Source organism: Aedes aegypti, chromosome 2 (assembly GCF_002204515.2).
Source record: "Aedes aegypti strain LVP_AGWG chromosome 2, AaegL5.0 Primary Assembly, whole genome shotgun sequence".
NCBI lineage: Eukaryota > Metazoa > Arthropoda > Insecta > Diptera > Culicidae > Aedes > Aedes aegypti.
In genome coordinates, this window is record NC_035108.1 from 407,095,926 (window position 1) to 407,118,017 (window position 22,092).

Here is a 22,092-nt window from a genome sequence, read left to right on the forward strand (position 1 = left end):
CTTCCTTTCGCTTCTTCCTCATTTCGACAAGCCGAAGCCGAAGAATCGAGCCACTTACGAATCCGGCTAAGGAAATTGACGATTGTGCGCGCGCGTTCAAGGGCCTGCCAGAAGGGGGAAAAACCAACATCAAAGTGTACATACACAACCTTCAATAGGAATAACAAACAATTAAGCGTTTGACTGCCTCGCCAGGACTCAGGGATCCTGTTGCATCAGGAGGCCGCCTTTCTCGGGATTAATTCTCCGGTCTACGGGGATTGAGGAACGGAACGAACCTGAGACGCAAACCGCTCACAAAGGAAGCTCTCTGGTGACACAACGCACCGTAGTTGTGGAGTGTTGTTTTTCTGCTTTGTACAATTTTTCACCCCTCCCTGGCAGTTGAAGTCAATGAAGAAACCCGAATTGGCTGGTTAATCTCTCTCGAATAACCTATCTCGATATCGGGGATTTGAAGCAGAATAAAGAACCGCATTTGGAAACAGTTATGATTGATCAGAGGAATAAGATATTTGGTAGGGTTTTGTTCTACTTCGTCGTAAGCGTTACTATTCGTCGTATCAAACTTTAATGTTCCACTACGGCGGATATTTAAACTTACCTGCAACTTAGATTCATTATCCAAGTGTACTTTTGTGAAAGCTGTTATGGTTTGTACACTTGTACACCAAAAATGCAATAAAACTACTGTATTTCGATAAATAGCTTCAGTTCAATTATCCACTTTGCACTTTTCCACCGAAATCGCATGGACGAACACGATTTGAGAGAAATGCTTAGCGATCGACTGAGCCACACCACTTTCCAACACAAGTTTCTTCCCGCCTCCGTGGGCACTTATTTTCACTATGGAAAACCTTCGTACTTCTTCACTGCTGGATTTCATTCCAATCACACGCCGCAAAACTTCAACAAATCACCAAATTCTACGAAATTTCCTCTTTCGCCGCGTAAAATTGAGAATGTAAACAAAGTTCAATCCGTCGTACTGAGAAAAAAAGCTTGTGCGCATCAATGTGTGCGCGACGCTCGACGTAAAAATATGGTTCCTTTGATTGTGTTGTTTTCGCTGTACTGTGAGCAAATGCTATAATTGTACGGTCAAAAGGAATTGTGTTCATATGTATGGGCTGAATTTTGATGACGAACAATTAATTTCATAGGAAATTAGTAGTTTGCATCATGCTGAAGGAATTGAGGGAGATGCCCGTAGATCTATATATTCTAGTAAAACATTTTATTATAGCGTTGATATGTTGTGTTTTAACCACTTAATACACACAGTGAGCCGTAAGTTGTGAGACGAATCTGGAAACTGATTGCGACGGAGTTGAAAACGATACGACGGATTGAGAATACGGTAAGATGCATTTTCTTTGCATTATTTCCAAAAAGACATCAAGATTTATCAAAATTTTACTGTACAATGCTAAAGCCGTTTTGAGAAAGAATTGTTTGGCATCGGTTTGTATCAGCATCATTCACTGCAATACTGGGAAAATTGCAGTTCTCACTGATCAATGCTTAATAGAATGGATACTAGCACATCACCCTAGATGTTCGAAAAATATGAACTTTATCATCACATTAGGCTAACCTCCCAAGTAACAATTTCAACAGGTTACCAACTTGTCTTGATAAGACAAGACATTTGAAATTTAGAACCAGATTCAAATCCCCGCTCCATACAATCTCGGCCTCCACCCTCACAGAAAACGCCACTCGCCATTTAATACTGCATGTTTACTTAATCAATCAGTAGAAGTTCGCTATAACTGTTTGACTAAATTGCCATTAATTTTCCGACAATTATTATAATTTACCGCCGCCACTACTACTACTGGTTGCCACCGGGGTCCAGATGTACAACCGCCTAGGTCGCTGCAGATTTTCCACCTCGTCTAGCTTGCACCACTACCACCTCCTTCCCGCCCATCCAAAGAAAAGAGCTGCATTAATTAATGATACAGCGGGGGCACCGTGTGCCCGAGATTGCAGCAGAGAGCATTCTCTCTAATGGATCGCGCGCGCACGCCACGATCCCCCACCTCGCTCTCACCCGACCAAGCCCTGCTGCTCGCAGGGACTCTCCGGTGATGAATAATGACTTAATTTCTTTTACGGCGGTGCTTGCACGAGACTTTCTCTCGCTGGGATCGTTCAATGCGGTGGCGAACGAAAGGAACTCGAACAACGGGTGTGTGGGGTCCTTCGGAACAGATGTTCCGCACGAGGCGGCCGGCGGCGCGGACGAAGATTGAAAGCGACACCCATCAATATAATTAGAGCGGTGCGTGGACCTCGAGGCCACTAATATGCCACAGTTAGGGTTTGATCAGATTACGAAATCAATTCGCCTTTTAAGACCGGGTGCGGTAGGTTGCACAAACGTGATCCAACCAGGAAGCATCAGAGGGAACAGCGAGACCCCTTGTAGTGGGTCTGTCGGCCGTTTGGACGTGTCTAGTTGGGTTTATGTTACAAACTTTTAGGGGGCAGTGGGTGCTGGAAAACTGCGGTAACGACATATATCCGAAAAAGCATGGCAACTACCATTGCCGGCCACGGCAAACTGCTTAACCATCGTAACTTACGAATTTCCCCTCTCTCCAATTCCAGGTTGCCGGGAGACGGCCTTCATCTACGCGATCACCAGCGCCGCCGTAACGCACAGTATAGCCCGGGCGTGCAGCGAAGGATCCATTGAGTCCTGCACGTGTGACTACTCGCACCAGAGCAGGGCACCGCAGGCCAGCACCATGGGTGCGGTGGCTGGCGTGAGGGACTGGGAGTGGGGCGGATGCAGCGACAACATCGGGTTCGGGTTCAAGTTCTCGCGGGAATTTGTGGACACCGGGGAGCGAGGGCGAACGCTTCGAGAGAAGATGAACCTGCACAACAACGAAGCGGGACGAGCGGTAAGTTTCGGATTTTAAAATTCGGTTTCGCTCTGAACTTTTCTAAAGGATTTATGTAGCATTTAGAGATTCTCTCTTGTCTCGCTTTATTTCGATCATAGCAGTGCAATACTAAAGGATTTTGAGAATTTTTTAACTATGGATTGAAAGACAATGTCCTTGGCTAGCGTTTCATTTAAAAAACGCATCAGAGAAGGTTCATATGGTATAGTTTTTGTTTAAAGAGAACGTAAACAAATTGAGCCTCTCAATGTTGGATAGATCCTATCAAAAAGTTACGCGAGAAGTAATATCTACTCCTGTATTTTTTTTCGATTGACCGTTAGCGGCAGGGTTTGAGTGATGAGAGAAAGAATTAAAAACAGCTAAAAATTCTTTCTCATAGTTGCAGCGCTGTTCTTTATAATGTCTTTATTTTCAATTAAAGATCTCTAAAGTCTCTTTTTATAGAAAAATGTTCACTGAAATCACTTTTTTCAACTTCTCAATGGAAATGTGTTTTAATGTTGGACAGATTAGAGTAACTTCAAGACAAGTGGTACGCTATATCTAAAGCTCCTATTATCAAGACGCTACCAGCCTTGTAATCATGATTTCAAATTACCACAACCGATAAAACGTTACTTAAATCCTTCTCCAGATAATTTCACTCTCGACTTGGCTACCACACAAGTAGCAAATCCAAACTTATTGATCTGCGCGGGGACCCCCCACTTCTTCGTCCCCTTTCCCCACAAAACCAGCAATCAAATAAATAAAACTTATTTATAACCGTGTCTTCGTGGCTACCAACCACCAAATTGCGGCCGGCCATTTGGCGCAAAACCCATTTCGCCATACTTTTAAAATTTCATTAATAAATGTTTTAATCCCCCTGCGCGCTCTGTGGTGGGTTCGCGTGAGCCACGAAAGCATGCACGCCTGTCCTGATGGCTTCCTTGGGTGGCACCGCGGAGGACCATGGTTCGCCAAAACTGAGGAAAAAGACGGGGATTCGAAACGAAAAGAGAATCCCCCATATATTATGCTCTCGCTGACAGCTGATAAAAGACCTAATGAAATCATTTATGAATTTTATTAATTTGTGGTGATTGTAATTAAGTGACATATTAGCCGATGGGATGACGTTGGGGATGATCACGATGTTTGTTGCAGCGGGTGGCGATGGCGAGACGGTGCATAGTGGGTGCACTTCTTACACAAGTTGGCCAAAAATATGACATAATCTCATCTCATCAACGTGTGAAAAGTTCTGATGATTCCTGAATCTTTTCGAAAGCTGATAATGCCAAAATGTGCATAGCAAAAATATTTTTTAAACCTCTAGGGCCTGATTCGCTATGTACCAAGAAATCAATTTTCTTAGCTTGACACAAAATCGTTTGAGCAAAGTCATAGCTCTTCAAAAACTATACAAAAAATGAAACAAGAAAATTTGTCAGAGACAAAAAAACAAAGAATTAGAAACAACTTTGTTTTTCTTTCCAATTTTTGGTCTACTTTAGGGAACTGTGCGGTGGCAAAGTCCCGACTCCGAATGCGATCGCACACACGGTATGACATGCCGACGAAGAACGCAAGACCAGGGATTAGTGTGAAGTGGTTTCGATTTCACTGCTTTAGATTTTTTTTATGGTTTTTACCTTTCTTGGAGAGAAGGCACCAAATTTCGAAGTTGTTATCTGAGGGGTACGTTTGAGAAACTTTTGCATTGAAATTCATAAAGATCTATTGAGCATCTTCAAATTCCCCCAAGAAACATCAAAATCGGATTGAAGGTGAATAGATCCCAATCTTTTATTATTGCTGCTCCCAACGGCAGCAGCAATTAAGGTGAGATTCCTGTGGGAAATCGGACGGTCCGTTCCAAGTCCGGGGTCCCGTAAGATGAGCGCGATGTGTATGGAGCGGGTCGGTACTGGAGCAGGATTAAGCTTTACTGCCCTGGCGCGAAGAGCTACGACGACGCTGTATGGAAGAATGCGAAATCCTGCCAATTCGAGCGGATGATGATATTTAATTGATTTTTATAGGATTTTATTTGAATTGAAAACGAAATAAATGGGTATTTAATGTGGCCATAAATCTGAGATTTGCTGTGAACTTTGAAAAGGGGGATGGGAGGGGTTGCAGCAGGAGGATCTCAATCGATGGGAGCCTTTTGCTGTTTACTCAGGCGTGCGCACAGCGGAGGAAATGAACTTGTAAACGGGGCAGCATTCTTGTGGCAGTAAATTATTGAAGAAGAGACGATGGGACCCCATGCTGGGTCGATGATCTGCTTTGAGTACTGTTCCAGCGGAGTTGGGGCTCCAAGCCGTACTCCGATGATTTATCTTTGGAGTTACACTGACATCATTTTCTTCAAAATAACATTTACTAAAAGTTTGCAGAGTTTTAAATTTGTCTAAAATCAAAGCAAGTTTTAGTCAGAAGTAGTATTCTCCAAATTTTCCCACCTTTCACTTAAAACATGCATCTTTTAAACCTTAACTTCATTAACACTCATTCGATTCCATATCTTTCTACATGCTTTCAAAGCTCATTCAGTAGTCTTGAAACTGTGAGCATCTATTACACATCGATTTCAATTAAAAAATTGTTTTGACCTACTTATTTTACAAAAACTAGTTAAATATGATGTTTTATTTAAAAATATCAAATATCTTTGAATTGCTGATTTTTTTGCCAGGAATTACATTTTTACTTTTCTATTTAATCAAACTCACTTCTATTGATCAAACAAAAATGATTTAAAATGTGAAAAGAGGAAACCCCTCTAAATCTTAATAGTTTTGGCTCAAAACTTGAGGTTTCTCTTAGTATGTAGTTTTAAGAAGCACAAGAATTTTTGATTTGGAGAACTTTAGGAAAATAAGCCTCACCCTTTCAATTCTCGACAAGAAGATGCCAAACATATAAGTTCATAAAAATGCATTTCCATTAGCTTAAATACAAATTGGTCGCTTCAAAGTTAACTTGAGGCGTCCCAGGGAATTGAACATGGTCCGGAGTACAGAAGTACAGTACACTTTTAATCCGACCTGACCCTGAGATCCACCAGAATAATTCCGGCCATATGAATATTCCCGAGATTTTATGGTCACTTAACTGCTTAACTAATAAACTAGATATGTGTATAAATAAACTGAAAAAATAAAAATAAAATCCGTTCATTATTTGCTGAGAAGTTCGAGTTTTAGTTCTTTTTCCTTCATTTAGGTCTGCATGGATTAAATCCTCCAAATTTTATATGCGAAACAAATAGTTTTTTTTTTCTAAAAAAATCTTATATAGTGATCGGCACAAAAAAAGATCCACCCCAAGCATATATCGAAATTTGCACAAACTTGTGATTTTTTTTAAACTTATCATAATTTCAATTAATGTAAAAGTCACATATACCTCCAAACTTCATTTCAGAATAATAACATGATTGATTTTGTTTTCGAAAAATAAAAAATAATAAGTTTACTCTTTACTTATTTTTTTTAGTATGACAGAAAAAAAGATCCACTACCGTAAAATTAATTTTTCGTGTAATTTACGTTGGTGAGCCCCCAGTTTTGACACTTCATTGTTTTTGTTTGTCGACAACATAAATTGTAGAGCTCTTAAGTCAACTGCAAGTGTTCAAAAGAATTGATTTTGAAGCTGTGGAATCTGTGGAAAAATGGGCGGAGGCAAAATCTCAATGCAGATCCGAAACCTTATTTTGCGTGATGCCAATCACAACGAAAAATAGCGGAGAAGTTTGGAGTGAGCCGTGGCGCAGTGCAAAGGATAATACTGAAGCACCAAAAGTTCGGAAGTGTTGCTGATCGAACGGGAAGAGGATCAAAACGCAAGAGCAGTGCGCGAACCGACGCCCTGATCATCCGGCAAATCAAGAAAGATCCACGCACAACCGTGCGTGCGATTAAGGAAAGGTTAGATTTGACGATTTCCGAATGTACTATTCGACGACGCATGGCAGAACGGGAATTGAAGAGCTATTTTGCTAAAAAGCGACCAATGATCAGCAAGGTCAACAAACATAAACGACTCCTCTTCGCCAGAAACCACATCAACATGCCCCTGGAGTTCTGGAAGCATGTCATCTGGTCAGACGAGTCAAAGTTTGAGCTCTTCAACAAGAAACGGCGACTAAGAGTTTGGCGGAAGAGCGATGAGGGGCTCCAGGATAGACATCTCCAACCAACAATGAAGCATGGCGGTGGAAACATTATGGTTTGGGACTGTTTCTCGTGGTTTGGCGTGGGAAACATGGCCCAAATCAACGGCATTATGACGGCAGAAGAGTACATCGACATATTGTGTGAGAATCTGGAGGAATCGATGCTTAAAATGGGACTGGAGAATAATAACACCTTCCAGCAAGACAACGACCCCAAACACACGGCGAAAAAACACGAGCATTCTTCCGGTCAACCCGCATCAAATCCATGGAATGGCCACCCCAGAGCCCCGATTTGAATCCCATTGAAAATCTCTGGGCAATACTTGACAACAAGGCGGATAAAACTGGTGTTACAAATAAACAGGCGTATTTTGCAGCCCTGCAAAAGGCTTGGGACGATTTAGACCAACAGCATCTCCGAAACCTCGTCGAAAGCATGCCAAAGCGTCTTCAGTTGGTGATTGAGGCCAAAGGAGGTCATATTAAGTACTAATGATTTGTTTTGATTTTTTTTGTTATTGTTTTGTGAAAAAAAAAACATGAAGTGGATCTTTTTTTCTGTCATACTCAAAAACCTAAGTATAATGCGATATGATTTTTTAAATTTTCTTTTTAATAAAAATCAATGATGTTTCTATGAAAAAATGAAGTTTGGAAGTTTACTATTCTGTTACATGAAATACTGAAATAAAAATAAGTTTCAAAAGAATCACAATAATAAACTGAGAGTGGATCTTTTTTTGTGCCGGTCACTGTATTAAAATATTGTACAACTTATGCGAACATTTCGAATCCTATTCTGAAAAACTTACTGTTTTGCAAACTTACATTTACATATTTTTTAACAGTCACATACTTATCATTTTTATTGTACTTGAACAGATTTTCCCAAATACATTATTGCTGCTTTGAAATCTTAATATCAAGGTTTCTATGCTCTGAAAGTATATGGATCATTTACAGATTTTGATTGAATTATTTACAAAATCCCATAAGATAAAAAACTAATTGGGCACCTCCATATTTCACTTTGGCATGGCAGGTTTTTTTTCGGCAGAATATTTTGAAATTTCAGTCATAACACCTACAGGATTTCAAAAATCATCCGACTCCGAAGCTCAGCCCACATTTAGTTAAGATTAACACTACTAGTTTTACAACTTAATGTTATACTGCCCATGTTCGCAAATTCGACGTAAGTGCCACAGAAGTTATTTAAACAACAACGTTTTTTGCTCTTAGATTTTTTCTACGCAAGTATCTAGGTAAGAATTAGAACAAACGCCCTAGGCAGCGTACATTTATTACGTAACGCTAAAATTGTTCTGTTACATTTGTGATCTGCATGACTTTTCAGGGAAGCGGTTTGGAAAATGGCATTCGCGGAAAAGGGCCATTCCGGTAACTGACGTTCGGGGAAATGGCATTGGAGGGACAAGTAGCACAATCCTATTCCACATGTTCTTTGGAACTTTTATTTTAAGGTTCCTCAAGGAAAAATTTCAGGAATTTCTCCAGAGATTACTTCTCGATTACTTGCAGGCACTGCTCCAGGGATTATTCTAATTTGTTTCTGATTATTCGTTCAACAAATAACTTCAATGAAAATTACACAGAAAACTTTCACATAAATTATTCCATGATTTCTCTCAAGTATGTTGCTACTAATTATCGCGCCGATTTATCCAAAAAATATTCTAGGAGATCTTTAAAAGATTTCTTCAGAGGTTCTTCAATTAATGTCAACAATGAATAACTCAAAAGTTTTTGAAAATAAGAAAAGTTAGAGATTGTTCCAGAGAACTCTACAAGAATACCTAATCCGATTTTTTCGGTTATTCTTTTACATATTTTTATATGAGCTGTTTCGGGAATTCAATCTAGGTTACTCCCAGGAATTGTTCTAAAACTGTCTCCAGAGATCAAAAATAAGTTCGACCTGGGATGTCTTATGAAGTTCTTTCAGAACTTTCTCTAGAACATTTCCCAGCATGTCAGTTATGAACTCCTGCAGTTCTTCCAAGCATTTCTCCAGTATTTAAACCTTAAAATCCCGGGCCGAACCTTGAATTTTTAAATTATCTCAACTAGGATACTAGTAGATCAATTAACTTTAAATGAATTGTTGAAGTAAAAAAGGTTAGTTGGTCTTACAATCCTTGGGTGAGACATCCCCCTGACCCGGCGGAGATCTTTTCTAGTTAAAGGAACAAGCGTAAACACGGCAGTTCAAAAATTGCCCTCAAACGGATATCTCAACATCCAAAATGAGCTGAAAGGTTGATGTTTTTGGTAAAGTTATTCAGCATATAAGGGACAAGGCGATGATAATTCTGATTGAGATTTTTTTCCACTAGGTGGCGCTAGTGACGATTTTTCTCCCATTGTCTTTTTCTCAAGTTCCTTATCAGATGGAGATCAGATCAGATGCTGTCTTTGACAAAAATGTTCAGCAGATCAAGGGCTTTCTGGCGATGAAGAGTCTACTTGAAAATTCAACCGCTTGGTGGCGCTACTAAAAATAAATCTACAATATTCTTTACCTCAAGAACTTCTAGCTGATAAAGTTGATGTCTCCGGGGAAGCTATTCGGCAGGTTGAGGGCTTTCTGGTGGTGAAGAGCCAGAATGAGAATTTATCCGCTAGGTGGCGCTTGTAACAAATTATCTTCAATTGTCTGTATCTTAAAATCCTTATCAGCTTGAAAGGTTGGTGTCTTCGGAAAAGCTGTTCAAAGAATGAAGGAATATCTGGCGGTGAAGATTCTGATTGAGAATTCTTCCGCTAGATGGCGTCAATGATATATTTTTCCATTGTCTGTATCACAAAGTTTAGGTCGAACTTTATACATTAATAAGGGCTACTCTATTCAACATTTTTCTAAAAAGATTCAAAATTAAATTACGAATAACTCTCTGAAGACATCGAACGTCCAAAATCGTAGTGAACAGAGAAAATACTTTTTTCCTGCTAAATTGTCAATTTGGACCTTTGTACAATTATTGTAGAATTTTGCTTTCAGTCGCAAAAAGCGTTTATTATTATCAATTGCCTATTTTTGGATTTAGTTGTTCAGAGCCCGTTCATAAATTACGTGGTTAGGGAGTCTGGCCAAAGATCAAGGTCCATACAAATTTTTGTATAACCACTTGACCTCGAGGAAAGAGGAGGTATATAGGTCTCCAAGCAAAGTGCCACGAATAAAGGGTGTACGGAAACAAATTGCGATACACACAAATATTTGGCGAACTTTTCTCTTCACACTGCTCATAAGGTCCTGTACAACACTTGGATCAACTTTTTTTGCGAGGGAGTCCATTTTTTCTTCTTACCTTCTTCCAATTTCACTTCTTTATGATGCTTCCGAAGTGCCTGCTTCATGGTGGCCCAGTACTTTTCAATTGGTCGCAGTTCCGGTGCGTTCGTGGGGCTTCGGCACGAAATTTACCTCCTTGTACCACTTTGGAGTAATGGCACGTGCCCAAATCCGGCCAAAAAATCGTAGGACCATCATGTGATCTTAGAAGAGGAAGTAGACGCATTTAGAGGCATTTCTTCAGGTATACCTGCCCATTGTCCGTTCCAGCTATCACAAATGGGGTGCTCCGCTTTCCAAACAAGTAAATTGCTTGCCAAATCATATATTTTTTTTGAAAACTTTGACTACTTTTGCTTTCCAACGTCCTCAGGGACATCGAATTTATGACAAGCAGTGAAAAACTGGAGCTGTGGAAGTCTGATTTTACATACGTCTCATCATCCATAACGAGGCAACGTGGTTTCGTAAACATCTGGGTGTAGAGCTTCCGTGAATGTGTTTTACCTACCGTATTCTGCCATTCATCGCAATTGGGTGCCTTTAAGGCTAAGTAGCCCGTCACTTATTTTAACAGCCATGTTCATTTTGCTGCTTACAATTTTAAAGTGATAAAACTCAGTCATCATAAAGAATATAGATTTAGAAAAGTATCACTACACGTGGTTTATGGATAACCTCAAGGTATCTAAAAGGGAGGCAGTTCATTCTGTCAGAATACTACATCCGCAATTGTTAACTATCAGAGCGAGTTTGTTTTGGTTGGAGGATGCTTGAAAAAGTTATGTCTCACAAACATTTATACACTTAAGCATCAAAACATTTGCTGTTTACATAATGTCAAACAAAAAACAAGACAAATTTCCCTGAGGAATGTGGAGAAAATTTTCAATTCATCTAGCCTGCTAGTCAACTCGCCAGCTGTCATTTTCATCTCCCCGCAGCTGACCTTACCTCACACGCACTGACTGCTTAGATTGATGAACCTCCCTTCATGAAACCTTGGACAGCCTCTCAAGGGTGATTCCTATTCAGCCCTGAAGAAGACCTCAGAAACTGGATTGAAACGTTGGCAATGATAAGAACAAAGCCATTTTTCGACTGAAATATAAATCTCTTAATATCGAAACAGTATTGCGTACAAGATGATTTTGATTCACCCAAATGTCAAACACTATAATACACGGCGAGATCAGAATATCAAAAAAAAAAAAACTCTTTTTACTCAAATTTGAGTTAACTGCATTTAGTTTTTTTTCCACGGGGGAATCCTACGGAACAGCCAAATTGAGTCAAAAAAAGCTAAAATTAGCTTGATTAGAGGTTCCATGTAGAAATCCTAGCATGAACCACCTCTAATCCCTGACGATCGGCTCATCACTCTAACCTGCCCCACGATTGAGATCACCACATCGCGATCGTAAATTATCTTCCGACGATTTATGATATCAATTTCATTCTCTCCCTCTACCTTTCACATATGCAGCACGTTCAGTCCGAGATGCGCCAGGAGTGCAAGTGCCACGGGATGTCCGGCTCGTGCACGGTCAAAACCTGCTGGATGCGGTTGCCGAGCTTCCGAGTGGTGGGCGATCTGCTGAAGGATCGCTTCGATGGCGCCTCCCGGGTCATGGTGAGCAACAGCCTGCGGACCAGCGTCAACGAGGCGACGCTCTCGAACCGGGCCAACCCGAATGGGCTCAAGGCGCAGAATCAGATCGGCGGCAGCAGTCCCGGGGGACCCAACAGCGTTTCGAGCAATTCGATCCACGCCCGGAGTCACCAGCAGAAGAAGATCAATCGGTGAGTTTCGGGGATTTCCAAAGGTGGACCAAGTTGCTAACTAAGATTTTCGAATTTCCTTCTTCCATCAACAGGTACAACTTCCAGCTGAAGCCGCATAATCCGGACCACAAACCGCCCGGTACGAAAGACCTGGTATATCTGGAACCGTCGCCGGGGTTCTGCGATCGGAACCCTCGGCTGGGCATTCAGGGAACGCACGGCCGCCAGTGCAACGACACCTCGATAGGGGTCGACGGGTGTGATCTGATGTGCTGTGGCCGAGGCTACCGGACGCAGGAGGTCATCGTGGTGGAAAGGTGCGCCTGTACTTTCCACTGGTGCTGCGAGGTAAAGTGTAAGCTGTGCCGAACCAAGAAGATTATTCACACATGTCTGTGAGGGGACGGCGAAGGAGAACGAAGAACGAAAAAAAACGTCGACGAAAGCTCTTTTTTCGCGTCCACGTTTGTCCGTCGGCGTGGCGTTGATCTCTGAATCATAATCTTGAGACCTGGGTTGACCGAAAAGGGGTGGCGTGGGAGAGGCGGCAGTGGTGGTGGGAGGTCAGTCGCGCGACCGCCTCAGTCCAGTTTCCAGTCACATCGCGGCGGTGGGAACCGAAGCACACACGAGAAAAACGAGAACATCTCCTTATCTTAAATATTCGACTTTTGTTTTAAGTTATAATGGATGACATTTTAGGCCTCCTTGCGAGAGCGTTCGTCTGTAGTTTTTTCTTGTGAGGAATTCCTGCCCTCCTCTTGGGAGTAGCTGAAAAAGTTTAAGATAAAAACCGAGCCCAGATTAAGATTCTGAAATCAATCCACGGAGGTGACCAGGCGGACAGACAAAGAAGAAATTGTAAATATTTCCGCTTCTTTTTTTATAAATATATTATTTAATTAACTAAATTGACAACCAAAAATATTATATATTTTCGCTTGGTACTTAATTCTTTGGTTATTTTTTGTGTTCGCAAGAGAAAAATAATGCTAAGAAGAAGGTCTCCCCTTGCCCGTTTTGAACCTGTTTCCCCGTCTGTGGAAGTGTATCATATACCTAAGTATTTATTTACTCGAAAAGCAGCTAGATGTGGTGAAGCAACAGATTACAAAAGAAAGCGAAAAACTGTTTCAGTATTAAATGTCTATTTAATCTTTTGATTAACTGTAGCGACTAAGATGAACCTGAAAACGCATTGACCTTGTAGCTTTGTAAGCGAAAACGAGATCCCAGTTATTATAACGCATTGTAAGATTGTTTTGTTTAGGATAAGAATTGTACAGAACGAGAAAGAGCAACGAATTTTACTAAGTTATGCAAATTAATATTTTTTTATGTTTTAGAGTATAGTGGAACGAAAAAAGTAACAGACTAACAATCAAACGAAAGACTGATAGAAATTAAAACAATTTTGCCTCGAGAGAAAGCGAGAAAGAACGATAGCTTTGTTTTCAAAATTTACAGCTGTTTAGTAGAAATATCAGTGCAGGCACTAATTTTGCAGAAAATAACTATTCTAGGATCGGATTTGAGAACGTGCGTTTTTGTTGAAGAGCTGATTTTCGGCTGCTGATCGTAAGTCTGTTGAGGTAAGTGATCTCGCTAGAATCAGTTTCTGTTGGAGGTAAAGCTTTCGAACGAATCTTGTGGGCGATAAGTTTGACAACCACTTTGATTCGTGATCCCGATTTTCTATCTCATTCGCACATTAAACGCATCAGGTTGAATTCAATCAGTATTCATCACTTATCATCTCGATGACGCTATCCTTTTTTGGATCCATATACCATCCCAGGTTCTAGAGGACGGCTACTGTTGAATTTCTCCTCAAACGGATCACGATCAAAGTCCTTGAACTCTTTGCCCACAACTTTTTCAACATCGAAACATTGAACTTCCCTCGAACTTGGTTCAAACGAGATCATTAATCTCACTCTTATGAAACGATTTCCGAAAATTCCTCCCTTCAACAAAAACTCCCGTTTTCGAATCCTCTAAAACGTAACCAACTTTCCCAGTTTCATCATACTGTGACGGACAGAATCACTGTTTATTGTTTATATCGATTAAGGTTATCTTCTTCAAGTGTTTGTCCCTTAACGCCCCTTAACAGAAAGATCAAAATAGAACAATCTAATCAAAAGCCCCCTCCAACATTGTAAATATAGTCGCCATAAGTGAGCTCTAAACCCCCCCTTAAGTGCTTGATTGGTCTCGATCTAACTAGTAACTTATTAACTCCTCTCTCGATTGGATCAGTGCCCATAGAAACAAACGTAAGAGAAGTCCCCCTCTGCCTTCGACTGTACATATAGGAAGCAAAGAACACAGCAGAAGCTCTTGCAGCGTCGTACACAAGTGATAGTAATGTTTCAAAGAACACTCTCGGTTTTAACTACTTAACTCTAGAGATGACAAAAGAAATGTGTTGCTCTTCGTCTTTAGCAGCGCGAAACGCAACAAATATAGGCTCCCTACTTAGTTAGCAACTAATAGCACATAAGAATGGATGTTTGTCTCCCGCTTTTTTTGTCATATTCATACACACCATACACTTACACTTTTATACATTGTTAGATAGACGACCGTGTCAATGGATGTTCAGTTTTAAGATGAGTATACGTGAGAGAGAGAGAGAGCGAGCGAATGTGAGAGTGAGCAAAACAAAACAAAATCCCTCGATTGCCAACAATCGCTGGACTAACGAAAGCAACAAATAACGCAACGAAAATCTAACACGCTTTTTTGTATTTTTTACATATTATAATTGAATGTTGATACAGAAAAAAAAATATTGGTGAAAACACAGATTCGAAAAATAGAAAATGAAATTTTTCATGACAATCGAAACCGATTCTGAGTTGGTGTTTTGTGCGAAAACAATCCGAAATATCCTCTGGGATCATCCATGTGGGACTGTTTTTTAGATAATCATGCATTGTTCACCTCTAGGCAATAGTAGTGAGCATGACATTATTCAACTAGAAAACCGTGACAAAGTGATTGCCAACAAGTTGACTTTTTATTATGCGTTTGTTTTAATAATCGATGGATGGCATGTGCCAATCTAAACAGATCCGTCGGAAAACCATATTGTTGCATTATCTATCATGACTCATTTCTCATTACTGAATTGTATGCTGTCTGAAATCGGGCTTGACGAAATCTCCTCGGTGATGCAAAAATGAGGTGCTTACGAGGTTTTCCCGAGCTTGAGCTTGATTGGTCGCCCGTGGTTGCTACTCCAGTATCGCCAGATCAGCTTCACTTACACAAAGAACCACCCGGTTGGATGTTTGGGATTACAGACACCCTCAATGTATAAGTGCTGGTGATCTTCTATTTTTAGGCAACAGTGGCGCCTGCCACGTCAGAATGCAGACCAATGAGGAGAAGGGAGAGAAATTGAATAAACTAGCTCCAACAGTTGACCATATATACCACTGCGTCTACGCCAGTTCATGTGGGAAGGTGTGGGGTGATAAAATTGTGGCAGAGAGGCTTGCTGTTTGGTTAGCAGATTGCCTATGTATCAAGCGTAAGGAAAGGCGTGCTATAAAAGATGAAAGAATGGAAGCGAAGGGAAATGTTTTTTTTTGTTCGTCTCTGGTTCTAGCAAAATGCTATGAAAGATACAAATACAAAGTACGAGAAAAGGGACGGGCCTGGGATTGCACGTGTCAATCTAATCTGTTCCGTTGGAAAACCATGTTATTGCATTATCTGTCATGATTCATTTCTCATTACTGAATTGTGCCCCGCCTGAAACCAGGCTTGACAGAAATTCCTGGGCGATGCAAAAATAAGGTGATTACGAGGTTTTCATGAGCAGTAAAATTGATCTCATAAATCACAACACGAATCTTTATACGACTCAAATGAGAGTGCGTCGAAATGCGAGAATTATTTCTGAGACTCAATCTCATTTGTAAGGAAAAAAAACTTTTGAGTGATCCGTCCGAACAAAACGGCTCCTGCGGAGTAAAAATGACGCTCTGTTTAGATAGAATAATTCCGTTGTGTTTTGAGTCACATCTTCCTCGCGCATTTTTCGTTGTCCCACTGCTTTGTACTTTTTGACTACCTCACAAACTATACCCTACTCTAGAGCATTCTACCGAACTCTGGTGATGTTGAGGAGTATTATCAAGTCTGTCTGATATGAAACAACAGATGGTAAGTATGAAATATGGGCCAAAATAATCGATGCCAACCAACGAAAACGGTCCGACAAACGGTATTACACGTACCTTCGGTAGAGGCGCCAAACCTATGTTCTGCCGTCACGCCGATCAACATCGCGCCGCCGATTTCATACTCTCACGCCGATAATAAGTTCAGCTCCAAAAATATACATCGAAAAAAATTACAATTCAGCCATTGCTTATGGAATGTCCACAGAGATTCGTTAAGGCTTTTCTTTAACATTTCGGATGGAGTTCCTTCAGGATTTAGTTTCCGGATTCCTAGGAAATTTTCCTGTTTTTTTATTCAATAATATCTCCAGGGATTCCTCCTGGCATACCTACAAGGATATCTTCATGAACGCCTCCAGCGATTCTCACAAGAACCATTTCAAGAATTATATTATAATATATTGTCATTTTTGAAGAGCGCCACAAGTTTCTTTTGCAAGAAATTCTACTAAGAATTTCCATAAGACTTAACGGAATTCCAAAGGGATTCCTCGGGGAATTTAATTGAAAATTTCTCCAGAGGTTCCAAGGATTTCCAATACACTCAGGCAAAAGGACTTTTGACAAACATAGGAATCCCTTATAAAAATTTACCTTATGAAGTTGAAATCTGAAAAACAAAATCACGGCGACCTGGAACTCAACCACGAACCTTGCGATCGATAGGCTCGTGCGTACACCCTGCGCCTATCAACGTTGTTAAGCTTCTGATAGGTGTTACGTGTTTCTTGAGACCGTCACTGTTGCTCCATCTTCTCGCACTCCGTCTCCTCCAGGCGGCGTTTTTTTTTTCCAAAAGAGGTTGGACTGCTGTTGCCGTTTCCGTCTATAACGCTCCACGTTCTGCCGGGTCCCTTGCTGCAGCATGACCGCCCGTGCTGTGTTCTTCTCCTCCAGAATCTGCCTTCATTCCTCGTCGAACCAATCGTTCCGTCGACTCCGTCCCACGTACCCGACGTTGCTTTCAGATGCATTGTTGATGGCTGCCTTCACTGTTCTCCAGCAGTCCTCAACAGGGGCTTCCTCCAGCTCACCCTCTTCCGGTAATGCAGTCTCGAGGTGCTGCGCGTTTTCCGCTGCGACATCCGGTAGCTTGAGCCGCTCTAGGTCGTACCGGGGCGGCCGTCGGTACCGTACGTTGTTGACGACGGAAAGTTTTGGGCGCAGTTTGACCATCACCAGATAGTGGTCAGAGTCGATGTTAGCGCCACGATAGGTCCTGACGTCGATAATGTCGGAGAAGTGCCGTACATCAATCAGAACGTGGTCGATTTGTGATTATGTCTGCTGTGGTGATCTCCAGGTTTATCGGTATGGAGGGCTGTGCTGGAAGTAGGTGCTACGAATGTCCCTTTACGTCGCTGTGATCTTCGACGATTGTCCCGGTTCGTATTATCTCGTTGATTATACCCAAGTTACCAAATGGCACTATAAATCACCCTGCGTACTAATATAGGCTATTAAAGAGCTTACATGCCCTATATTGGCCGCACAATAGCCTTATAAGCCCAAAAAGGCGAATTAGCGGGCTAGTGGTTACATGGGTACGTTGCTTAATTTTTTTACGGCTGGCTTGCAGGGCCTGACACCAACCCGCAAGATTCACGGCGGATCATTCGGAGGGCCATAGTGCACAGTTTAGCTTAGACCCCTTCTTTGGCATTCGGACGATGATGACCTGGCCCTGACATGGGGAACTGACGCTGTTGTGAGCCGCTCCTAACATGGAGTACAGGCGCTCCAGGTTTGCAGAAGCAAAAGCAAAAGCCTTCCTGTCAGCATACCACCAAAATTCCCACCGGTTACTCGTACCCCGGCCGGTACCGCGAGGAGGTAGGTATAGGAGTTACTGAGCAGGATGCTAAGGACCGCACAGAGGGGTCTATTTTATTTCTTCAGGTACGCGAAGTCCCAATGGTACGCCATGCCCAGCCATTTACCAACCTCATATTTTGACATGTAGAATATATGCCTTTTCAAGATATTTGAACTTCTTCACAAGATTTTGAAAGATACATATATCCACAATTTTTCCGTGCCTTCTTTTCTCGCATACTGCAACTAAATTACCCTCATGGAAACGTATCATAATTGCATCATTACCAAAAGCACCCTGCCTGAGAAGGTTCAATATCATTACTGCACACCACAACCGATCATTAATTCATATTTTGATCGCACCAAAACCGTATTCCTGGGTGGCAACAAGCTCTTTCCCGGACCAATTTCGGGCGCGATTACATTACCACAGAAACGCCCGATTCGGTCGATCAACCGCGCACTTCAGAGAGGGAGCCCTATCATCATCGCCACCATCGTCGTCGTCGTCCTCTTCGTCTTCCGTGTTGTGGAATATCGAATCGACCCTCCTCGTCATGGACCATAGTTGTCCATATTTAAAAATAATTGGCAAAAATTCAGCATTCCCAATATTTTAATATTTTCAGCCATGAAAAGTGCTTTGGATCATTATTTAGGGTTGATTGTTATTTATTAGGCAGTCACAATGTTTTAGTTGTTTTAGTTGAACAAACCTCTAACAAATAAGTTGAGGCTCTCAACTTATTTTAAAAACTAACTTTCAGCCAAACCTAAGTAAAAGGAATCTACTTCAATCGATTGATTGAGCGATTGAGCAAGATACTTCCAGAAAAGAGTATGCTTAAGCTCAAACTTGCTCGGGCTTTGGTAAGGCAATTTAATCGAATTTGAAGCAAAAACTAGAATTTTGGACATCTTTTTATCGAACGAACATGTTTAAACATATTTTTTCTTTCAATTCTATTATGTATTTTAAACTATCTGATATTGTAAATAAATGTTTGGCATTGCTTTTCATTCGGAAACTATGTTTATAAATAAGGGTTTTGTCAGCTTTTAAAAAAAACTAGACCTCTGTGATAACCTGAGCGTCCACAGTCTCCCATCATTATCATCTTCGAAGTGGGTCTTTTTAATGGTTTCAATTATTGTCAGCAATCCGACAGATCTGACACTTGGAGTGGAGCGCCCTTTTGTGCGCGAGTAGGTACCTGACCGCTGCTGTCTCCCTATTGAGTCTCGCCTCTTTTCCAGGAAGACCTCTGAACGCCTCTGAAGAAAAGGGGGTAGAATGTTGATGCGTTCTCCCGTTAGTCATCTTTTGTGAGCAACTTGTGATTCGCGCGCCGGTTTATTGATTGACGATCTGATCCTTACCACCCAACTGTCGCACAAGGTTGAAGGGTATGCGATATGCATTTGTTTTCCATGTCGATACGATGCGAAACGAGAGTGTGGCTAGTAGATGTACCAATAGTGGAGGTACTAAGCACGATTGAACTTCATTCAACCGCCTTAATTCAAAAAGTGCAATTAATGTACATGTTAATGTTGTAACGGTAAGTAACGACCATTGACTTAATGAGAAAAATAATTTCATCGTGGTAACTCACCGCACGTCAGTAAAAAATAATACCTCCACTATTGGTACACTGGTTTTTTGCGTTAAATAATCTTTTGTAAATTATTTAACATGTTGTTCAATCGACCACAGTCATGATATGGTATCGATTCTCCTCATGACTTGAGGTAGATACTTAAGTAGGCTCAGGTTACTATTCTGATGAGTTTAATTCTAAATTACGTCTGAATTATACCTTTTTTTTCAAATTTGTGCGTTAGTGACATTTCTAAAAGAACCAATTGAGTACAATAAGTAAACAAAGCGTTTATTTATTTTAATTATTTCAACCCTAATCCTTAAGAGATAACTCCAGGTATTTTTCCTGCGTTATACCAATGCTTCCTTCTATCTTGATAGAAGGGTTTAGGGAGTATTTTGATGAATTCTCGTCGGGTTCCATCAATGGACTTGTTCAAACAAGTGTGATTTTTTCCATGAAATTTATTTTAAGTCACCATTTCTTCAGTTGTTTATAATCATAAGAATTGCAACAACGGCCATCCAAGTATGTCCTTGTATGGCCTTCAATAATCAAGATATTTCTCCTGAAATTTCGAATGGTACTTTAAGGACTGTTCATTTTATGAAATGGGCACCTAGTGCATGCTATATCTTTTAAATTTATTAATGAAACAGCAATTGAATTTTTGTACATCGTTCGACTAATATTGTACGATGTCATAATAAAAAAGGCCACAAAAATAATTAAATTTGACACGGATAAGAGACAATATTTAGAACGGTTAGTTTTTGAATGTTAATAAAATCTAAACTTATTAGAAATTCGTACAAAATTTTAACAATCTATATTTTCTATTTTCAAAAAGGGCTTGCTCTTCGAAAGCATAATCATTAAGGCTGATACAAATATTAAATTTCTTTTATGTTCGAGACCATTTGGAAGGTACGAGGGGGGGGATAAAAATAAATAAGGAACAAAAAAATAAAAATGAAAACAAAGTTATTTTTTCGAATTTTTATTTTTAACGATAATTGGTAAACTTTCTTCAAACGTCCTCTGGATCATTATTTTACTTGTTTTTTACTTTAAAAATTGAAAAAAACCTAACTAATGTCGAAAAATGATGAATATTTTTTTCTCCCCTTCAAAATTTTTGGATTTTTGAAAGGGGGGGGAGGTGACATAAAAGAAAATTATTATTTGTATCAGCCTAATTAGCCTTTAAAAAAATCACGTTGGGTTTGGAGCAAATACTTTCCAGAAAAGGTAGGTTTACCAGTTATGGACATTGTTTGCGCACATAAGAGCGTCTGTGTGGTAGTCGGAATCTTGTCGGACACCTTTCATTCATGGTCGCGGTGATAATCGGAACTGTAGCAGAATTGGAACACGAAATTGCTGAACTACAACACAACGTTTATTTGACGGAGAAGTGGCACACAAAGTCTTCTATATTAATACGGCTATTTATTGCAAACTTAGCTTCAACTACTATTCTGACTGTATTTCGAATCAATCACTGTGTTGTACTGTATACTGTTCACATAAACTTTGAACATTCACTGTATTTCTGGACAATTACAAACTGGACGCGTGCGGACTAACTACATTAACTGTTGATCGGTTATCAACTGTAATGTACTCAACTTTGGTCTTTTATATGATCATGCTGTACAGACTAATTGTTCTGAACTATTTCTAAAAGCAATTATAGAGCGGTCAATCACCTTTTACTGGAAGTGTGTTGCACATAATACTAAGTTTTGGCGGTAACAGTACTGAGTGACTGAGTGCATAACAATTCCATGAGATTTAGTTACGGTTACACTACAGTCTGGTTATTCTAATCTGAATTCATTGATTCCATCTGAACTTGCGTAAACAGACATAATGGTTTCTTTTTCGCCATACATGATTAATTGATTATCTTATAATTTTCAATCATTCCGTGTGTTTAAGTAGTTTGATATCAAATATATCTTGATGTTAAAACGTTCAAAAATATTCAAAATGTAAAAGTTTACGAGAAAACACATATGGCCAAATAGGGAACCGCTATATCCATAACTGGTACACATTCCCTACCATAATTACCAATTTTCATCGACTGTTTGAGAGAAAAATATTTCAAATTTAAATGGAACTAAAATGGGTAGAATTTTTAGATTTAAAATACGTCTTTAAGAAAGCACTAATATACCGTTTTGACTCATATTCCGAACATTCAAGGCCAACAGTGACTTCAAATGCATCTGATTGGCATAAATTAGCTGATATTTGTGTA

General features: G+C 40.3%; 1 protein-coding gene across 1 annotated transcript in view; it reads left to right on the plus strand.

Moving 5' to 3' along the window:
• The window catches only part of LOC5573815 (protein Wnt-1), a 57,621-nt gene extending 42,933 nt beyond the window's left edge, over positions 1–14,688 (plus strand). The window contains exons 3-5 of the mRNA XM_021847307.1: positions 2,623–2,921; positions 11,904–12,220; positions 12,295–14,688. Of these exons, the coding sequence (XP_021702999.1) occupies positions 2,623–2,921; positions 11,904–12,220; positions 12,295–12,601 (923 nt within the window). The 3' untranslated portion in view covers positions 12,602–14,688. The remainder of the gene's footprint in view (positions 1–2,622; positions 2,922–11,903; positions 12,221–12,294) is intronic.
• The last annotated feature ends 7,404 nt before the right edge of the window (positions 14,689–22,092 follow it).